This window comes from Pteropus alecto, unplaced genomic scaffold (genome assembly GCF_000325575.1).
Source record: "Pteropus alecto unplaced genomic scaffold, ASM32557v1 scaffold115, whole genome shotgun sequence".
In the NCBI taxonomy this organism is placed as follows: domain Eukaryota; kingdom Metazoa; phylum Chordata; class Mammalia; order Chiroptera; family Pteropodidae; genus Pteropus; species Pteropus alecto.
This window is the reverse complement of record NW_006436814.1, coordinates 3,564,015-3,573,239: the sequence shown is the minus strand read 5'-3', so window position 1 is coordinate 3,573,239 and position 9,225 is coordinate 3,564,015. Positions and strand designations below refer to the sequence as shown.

At 32.5% G+C, this 9,225-nt stretch overlaps 1 protein-coding gene across 1 annotated transcript in view; it reads right to left on the bottom strand.

Annotated features, from left to right (window-relative positions):
- Positions 1-9,225, bottom strand: part of CDC42BPA (CDC42 binding protein kinase alpha) — a 217,974-nt gene that overhangs the window by 53,056 nt on the left and 155,693 nt on the right. The window contains 5 exon segments of the mRNA XM_015591278.2: positions 2,388-2,464; positions 4,739-4,830; positions 6,338-6,486; positions 6,888-6,993; positions 8,910-9,034. Coding sequence (XP_015446764.1) covers positions 2,388-2,464; positions 4,739-4,830; positions 6,338-6,486; positions 6,888-6,993; positions 8,910-9,034 — 549 coding nt within the window.

Genomic DNA, 9,225 nt, shown 5'->3' with positions numbered 1-9,225 from the left:
AGGCTCTTCTGCTGAGAAGAGCTAACCTATTGGCCAAAACACATACTACGTCTGTTTTACATTCAAAGATTGTTATGGGAGAAAAGGAAATATAGAGAAGCGTTTGTTTGAAAGAAAAATGAAAATGGTTTTCCAGTGGAAAGGACGATTAAAATAATTTATTCAAACTTCCCATTTTTCAAGGTGAATGATAGTTGCATGAAAATACCATATTGAGTATTTTCATATAGGAAAATATATAACAGATTATAATATGAAATACAATTGTACATCAAGAGAGTGTTCTTTTCATCACACTGTAGAATTAACTAGAATTATTTGTCTCAAGAATAATAAATAGTTCCCATTTAGAATGGAAAGATGCACACTTTGGTATAAATATTTCAACAATATCAAAAATCACTTTAAAATTAAATTTTAAAGTCTAGATCAAGAGTTTCCCTTAGTGAGAAATTATGTTAAACATTCTTCTGAATATAATCATTATATTTAATAAAAGGGAAAAATAAAACATTTAAAGAATTTCCGCTACTTTAAAAAACAGTTCAATGTACAATTTCTGCCTTTGAATCAATTTTATTTCCCAATTTCTGGAAAGACTGAGTGTTTAGCATGATAAAAAAATGCTTTATGACAAGGATTATTATCCTATTTATTGTAGAATAAAGAGAATGCATATGGCTGGTATTTCTGTAAAAAGAATGAATGACATACATTGTGAACTTCTATATTACTAAGTGTATAGAATTTAGGAGAGAAAATGATAATGTAGTCAATTTATAGTGCATACAGTACATATGTGAACTAACTTTCCACATTAAAAGAGAAATGCTGTCAGCATAAAAAATGATTTGTACTCAATCACTGTTATGATAGAATCTACTAGAAGATTTAATAAAACTTGTCATTTTTTTCTGATTATACCATCAGAGGTTTATTCTTAAGTAACAAAAGAATTAAATAGCAAGTGCTGAAAGGAAACGAAGAATGTGAAATAGAAACCACCATGAAAAATAAAAATGAGCAATTATCGATATATATCTACATAGTGATGACAATCAAATAAACAATCCAGCTTTCAGAACTGTTGCAAATAATGAAAATACAGAAATTCTCTGATGGCCGATTTTTCAAAGTACATTTTTACTTTATAATGTTTAATAATAATAAATTCGTAATTACATTTAACATAAGAAAGAAGCAAATTATGGCTCACAAAGAAATTATCAAATATAATATTCCTAAAACTGACTGCATTAGGCAAATTCTTCATATCAATTCACTGATCTCTTTTACTGAAGGATGCATTGGTTTGAAAATCAAAGACTTACGTCATCCAAAAAATCAATCAGTGAAGATGAGGAAGAAGAAAAGGAATCCTATTTAACGAATACAGCAATAAAAAAATAGAAAATATGGATGAAGCAATTTAATAAGAACAAATAATAAATCAAAACTCTGTAAAACAATTGAAAGGCAAATGACATTAATTCAAATAAATAAATGAGAAAAGCAGTCACTACCATTGTTTCTCAAGGAACTTAGAAATTCATTAATTACTTTTTAAACGGTGCTTCTTTTTCCCTTTCCCAAAGGAATGAAATACAGTTCAGATACTGTGACCGAATGTAATAAAATGAATCTCAAGGCAAATCATCAATAATCGAATTCAATGGAAGCACTTCACAAAGTAAGAACTGGAAGCAGGAAACATCATCGCTGCCTCTCATTGTTCCCACTAGAATGTGAGCTCCCGGAGGGGGGGATTGTGTCCATTTGGTGACTACTGTATCTCCAGTACCAGAACAGTGCCTTGCACAGAGATATATGATTATGTGTTAAATACAGATAAAATCACTAACTTAAATTTTCTGGAACAAAAATATACTTTATATTGCAAAAAAATATTGTAGCAAGGAATTTAAGTACCAAAGAATGATAGTAATAGAATCACTATTTCATTAATGTGGAATCTGCTGAATACACTCTATGTAATACTTTTTTAAGAAAAGCATTCCTGTTACATACATACTTCTAAAAAACTGAATTAATTTGGAACTAGAACTCGCACTGCCCTATTGTGAGCTCTGATATTTTCAATTGCTTTTTACTGAGGCATTATGCTTTGTAGAAAAAATAGTGTCAAAATTATTTCAAGTTAGGATTTGTTCTGCACTTACTGTTTCTCAGCGGAAGAGGTGAAATTGCCTTTAAATCTTATAATGACTCTCATATTTAGACCTTTCTTACATGTTTTCTTAAATACAAATGTGACTCTAGTTTCCTTGTACATGGGATGCAATAAAAGTTTCATCGCAAGTGAACTTTAAATCACAAAGTGATTTTTAAATTGACCATGGAGGACATCTGAAAAGCTTAATACTTACTTCAAATTGATCCAGAGCATCGGTAGGCGTATTCAAAAATGCCAAGAAAGAATGCTGTGAGTCTTGGTGCTCTATACCTAGAAGACAGCAGCGACTTTTTTTAAGACTAGAACAATTAAAACTAATTTTCATGGATAACCTTTCCTGTCTGAACCTATTAAAGCTGTTTAAAAACTACTATATTTTAAAGTTGATCAATATTATTAACTCTACGTTTTTTAATAAACAAATTATATAACTGTTTCTTGGAATATCACTTAATAGTTAAATTATTATCAGTCTCTATGAAACACTTGTTTCTTAACTTGAGTTCTTAAATTTCTTTTCCTGTGTAGTATATCATAAAAAAAAAAAATAACACATTAAATCTTTTGGTAGACTTGAGAGAATTTAAAAAATAGGACTCTGACTATGTCTGACTTTTCTAAGCTAATTTATCACCAAACAAGGTTTCTGTTTTGTAATACTCTTATCAAGCATATGTGCTTGATATTAATAATCTTTGATAAGAAAATAATGCCATGATAAAACAAATATATTTAATTATGGAAAAAACTTTTATCAAGGCCTCAATTTGGTTTTAGATATTGTTTTATTGACAGAATGAAGAATTCAAAACTTAGCTTTTCTCAGATTAATTTAAAAATTTTACGTGCATATATTTTGGCTATGGTATTAACTTTAAATGAATAATTTCCAAAATAATTCTTAAAATATATGTATAATAGGTGCTAGGAAGGAAAAAGCAGAACTAACCAAGCACACATTTTTGATTTCCATATCCTTAGGACCTGACATCAACTAATTTGTATGCTTTTCATGTTACTCTCTAATAATGTACCACAGTTGCCAGATAAGGCAGAATGTTCAGAAATTCATTCAGTTGATAAATATTTATTGAGAGCCTATTATGTGCCTATACCAAATCCTTTTTAGATACCGGGGATATCATATAAATAAGGCAGAAAAAAAAAACCTTGCCCTCGTTTTGTAAATATTACATTATATGAAGTAGTACAGTATATCATGTTACAACATACAGTGAAATTTTATCCTGCAATATTCAAAATCCAAATAAAAAGCTATAGGTTAACATGCTTTCATAAAGCAATGTGATAAATGTTAAGTTTTTTTTTTTCTCACAAGTTTACGTCTATTCCAAAAAAGGTGAGGTTGATGTCATCTGGTGCATTACACATAAGTCATACTGTGCATTGGTCTCTTTTCTATATAAATTGTCTTTAGGGCCACAAGTCCTCCATGTCTCACATTCTTTTTCCTTTACTCACTAAATAATATAGTTCCCTTCCATTCCTTATGTATAAAAACCCAGCTGGATTCTCATTTCAGCATGATACCTTGTGCTCTTAATCTGAGTTCCTAATTCACTTTTTCTGGGTTCTTTCCTTTCTTGTTCACTAGAACATTCGATCAACATTTACTGCACATCTACTACTTTTAATGGCTTTTTCATGTTAACCCCTTTATGGGCACAATTTTAAAGCAGATGCAGAGACCCACAGCGTTACATCGCTGTGTGTTACGGGGCTAGGAAAAGACGGGAAGCACACGAGCGCGACATGAAGCCCGTGGACCATGTCACTGTTCAGTCGGGAATGCTGACTTTGTCAGGAAACAAAGTTCCAATAACTGCCTATAAGAGATCCCTTCATTTGAGAAAAGAGCATTCTAAATTACTTTTTATTAAATCTTTACATTCTTAATGCCCACATTATGAAAAGAAAGTTTAAGTTCATGTAATAGAGCTACGAAGCACTCTGAGTTGCTTTTCAAACTAATGAAAAAATTCTCAAGTAATATTTACAAGAAAATGGGAATAAATCCTGGGAAATCCCACAGGGTAAGCAATTTAACAATCAAACACGAAAGACGACACTGAAATGCCAAAATAATTTTTTCATCTGCCCTTTTAATTCTGAATTAGATTAAGCTTTACTTATTTCATACATTGTGTCCTCAACTACCCTGGGAGTGAATTCCCCATAACATTGGAGAATAGGATAAAGTACTTATAAAATAATAATTTTCCCAATCATAAAAATATTATTTGTGAAATTGTCCGTGACATTGAAAAAGTTAAATTTGTGGCAAAGTGAGTTTTTCTGTTACTATAAAATCTTTAAAACAACCTATGTTAAGTAAAACAAAAGGACTCGAGCCTAGAATACTAACGTGAGCACATCCGTATCACGTATATGTACGCACATTGTATGAGGCCAGGACCGCTACATAAGCAAGTCTTCCGCCTACACAATAAGTTGGTTCTTGCATAATAAAGTGTATCAATAACAGAATATTAAGTCCTGATTGATGCAAAAACATTCCCATACCCTTTTCAGATCTAAGTTCTTCGGTGTCCTTTATCAGTTGTTCAATTTCTGATAGTAGTTCCAAGTTCTTCTTCTCTGAATCTTTTAGTTTACTTAAGGAAGGGGAAAAAAAGAAAATGTCATTATCTTTATTACCGATTAGTGAGCCATCATGTTGGACTTACTTGGTTTAAATGTCAGTCATGCTAAATTAGGGAACTGCAAACTACTGTAAGGACAAATCCAGCCTGTCATCTACTGTTGTGTAAATACAGTTTTGTTGGAACGCAGCGGCTCATTCATTTACATATTGCCTGCCTGTGGCCTACAAAATTAGAGTTGGGTAGACAGAGACTTTATGGTCCCCAAATATTTATAATCTTGCCTTTTATAAAAAAAGTTGCTTGAGCTAAATCATTAAATTTAAAAAATGTTGTAAAATCACAAGTTAACTTTAGAATTCTGTTAAGACTTCTTTCATAGAGAACAATGAAAGAGTATATATACGCATGTTTATAATTTTCAGTTTGACTCATATCCCCCATTTATGAACAAATGTATAAATCCGTATGTCCTAGGTACATTATTACAAATTCCAACACAGGAATGACATTCAGTAGCTCCTTATGCTGGGATCAATCCATATTCTCCAGAAAAAGTCCCCCCTCTCCATTGTCAATGTCACTCTAGCACGTTAAGTAAAGCATACTTAATTTATGTCTAGATTATTTATAACAAGAATTTATAATTCGGCTGGACTCCCATGTATCTGGCCTATGATTTGATGCAAAACATGAATGACTGCAGTTTAAGATTAAGGTTTCACACCATTAAAAACTGAATTTATGGGACTAGATTTCTTTTCATGACTGAATACCTTTGAAACTTTAGGTATTCCAAAAACCAAAAAGATTTTCCTATTTATATTTTTATTTGTAATATGAACTTTCTATTGTTTCTCTATATCGCCTATACTGACTTATTCTTGAACCATGTTTATATCCAATCCAACTATGATTTTCATTTCATCATTTATTCAGAGTATAATTTGCTCTACTGTTGTGATAAGAATTGAGGAAACATATTCATTAGCTAACTTTGCCGGAGACTGTGAAGGATATACTTTTTTTTACAAATAAAAGAACATGAAAAACAATTAAAACTAAAATATATTATACCATGATGAAATTTACCATCAATAGAACTTTCATTGTAAAAGATCTATGATACAGGCCAGAATTTTCGGATGACTATATTTTGGTCTGACTACATGGTATTCTTATACTAACATGTTAATCTTGAACATGAGAGAATTTGAAATTTAATGGAATAAAATGAGAGTCAACTAAAATTTACAAATAAGGGGAAAAGTAAATAACAGAATATTAATTAATACTAACTATTCCACTTTACAAACAAGTCAGAGGAAAACAACACTGTATTAAAATCCTATCACTGCATACAAGGCTTGAAGGCATCTATGCATTTTCAAATCTTCGTAACTTCTGGTCATCACTTAAAAGAAACTGACAGGTAGGAAACTAAACATGTAACTTCTCTCCAAATACTTTTGGACCAACACAGAAGTTATTCTAGCAGGACTATATTATTCAGTCTTACCATTCCGTTATGATGTTAGATGCTTTAACTTTATTCAGCTCTTCCTGGATGGCCTGTTTGGCTCTTATTTCTGCGTCCAGAGCTGACTGCAACTCCAGTCTAGCTGACATATCCAGTTTCGCAAAACGACGCATTTTCCAGGGCATATCCTATGAAATGATATGACTGTTTTCAGCTCCATCCTATTTTATTTTTAACATTTAAATTTACTAATCTGCATCAATTTGGAAACTGCTTAAAAGCCCTATCTTTCTCTAATAACAGAAAACATTGCTTGTGAAAACATATTATTTTTCATTAAATTCAGAAATAAATATACTTACATATGTGTTTATTTTTATAGTTATTATGAATAATGGCTAGCCATACAAATTATAGTTAAGCAGCTATGTGTCATGATTTCTAAAGACTTGGACTGATTTCTCATGAAAAACTTTACGGAAATCAGGCTGAAGCCTAGACACAGAGATAGAAGTACTCGGATTTATTAGAGTGTTTTCTGAACCTCCCCCGGGCCCTTGATAAGCCTCTGTGCAGAATGGCAGCTTACTGTGGCTCGTGTACCCAAGCTGGAATTTCTTAATGCTTCTAATTCTTCAGTCATTTTGGAAGCTAAGGCCTGAAGGTATCCTCGTGCATCCTTTTCATCACTGACCCTATAATACATATATATAAAGTACTTAAGTAAAAGAAACATATAAACTTCAGTGAGATATATATTATTTTAAAGCATCATAAAGAAATATGTGAAAAGTGATAGAAATTTAAAGATGTTCTTGAATACCTCCTTTCAAAGGTCTACTACAGTACTGTCATCAAGAGGAAGAAGTGTACTGAACGGTTCAATTATCTAAGAGTTAAAGCTGGCTGTGTTTAGGAAGGTCCACATTACTCACATCTGATAATTAGTAAAACTTTACCTGTGAACCACAGAATTAATACTCTTTAAATCTAATATCTCTACTTCCCTCCCTCCCTTTTGTCTCTCTCACGATTTCTAAAAATGTTAAGATTTCTCATTAATTGGATTCTACCATTTTATGTTATAAAAACACAACACGCCCTTCTTAAAACCGAAGCACACTATATGTAGAAAGTTTAAAGCAGAATATTCTGCAAAAAACCAAAGCTGTATTGTAATAAAGCTCTACTGTTTTCTAAAATCATAAAATAATTAAAGAGAAAAGATTAAAGTCTACTGAAACTCAGTTTTTATGTACTGTCTTAAGACTATCTTGCTGATGTAACTATTCTAATTTTGGATAAAAATGTTTTCAAATTATATTCAATAAGACAAATTGCACATATTGGAATGTTTCAAGAGAAAGTGTGCATTTTGTTATATCTCCTCCAAAAAAAAGGCGGAAGACCGGGGGCAGAGAGCACTAGCATGAAAATCTGCATAAGAAAGTCCTATTCTCAAGAATGAAAACCTCTGGTATACAGGAAGCTATAATTCCACGAAGAAAAAAGCTGAAATTTGCAATGCTCAGAAGTATATTCTAACACTCTTTGAGGAAGAATATTCGCTTTGTGCAGACTGCTTGTTTTCAAAGATAAGATTCAGGCCACTGAATAGCTATGAGGAAAGTACATTTTAGGAAAATGAGTATGTGCCTGTGATGTGTGCAGCAGAAAAGTTTAAACCTTGAGCCTTGCTTTAGCATTTAATCTCCTTTAGAATTTAATCTTTAGAATTTAATCTCCTGAGGACTCCAGGGATGACTCACTTCTCAGGCGGGATGGAGTGGGACTGCATGAGATTCCTTCACACTACCCAGAACGGTGCTTAATTTAAAACTCATGAATTGTTCATTTCTGGAATTTTCCACTTAATATTTTCGAACTGTGGTTAAAATCACAGAAAGTGAAACTGTGGACGGGGGCGATTACTGTATATCGCAAGTTTCCAAAACCCTGTTTGGCATTACTGCATTTTTGAATATAACGGACTAAAAAAACTGTAAACAGCCTGAGACTCTTGATGTTAAGGTAATTATTCTTTTAAAAACTCTTTAAGTTTTTTTTTATTACTGCTAACTATTCTTTTAAAGAACAGTTGGTAAAACTAAACTGTGACCACTTAAAGTTTTTAAAATGCCATGTGTGAATCAATCTGTTATAATTATAAAAGAGGGTGACGGCACAACATTTCCAGCTTCTAAATGTTTCTCCAGGCTTTCTGTTTCTTAAAAAAATCATGAACACAGCAATTTTGATCTCAGAAAGGAACATCTGTAGCTAGTGAATGATTTTCTTCAGTTCTTTAAGGACCATCTTAAGAGAGAATAAATTTTTTTTTTCCTTAGAAAGAAACGCCAGGTTTTGATGATGCTGTGTAAAAGCTGACGGGGTATTTGTTGGAGTTGGGAAACAGAGGAACATAACAGAAAACACAGTGGAACACATTTAAGGAATAAATAATGTATCAGTAATAAAGTTGTGCTTTTAGGGCAACTAATATGTTTCAGAGCAAAAAATAAGATAACGTGTTTGTCACCTTCCGGAATGTACATCAACTTGTCATTCCGCCCCAAATCACCCACAGACACGCATTTGAAAGAGCACTCACCACTGAATTATTTCTGTGATCTGGGCTTCCCAATGTGCCACGGACTCCTTCTTGTCTGCTAGATCTTTCACCTCTTCCTCTAACTGCTGGTTGCGCATACTTAAGTTCTCGTACAGAGCGTTGAGCTGAAAGGGAGTTTTAAGACATGTGTGACTTTTAGAAAAAGAATTCCAAGGTGCTCAGACGCCTCTTGTTAAATCTAAAATTCACCATATTCCAAAACTGCTTATCTTCCTGACTTATTAGCGTCACCCACCCACCCTTCTGGTCAGTGAACAAGGAAACACCAAGTGCTCTCTGAACTCCCTTCCTGTCT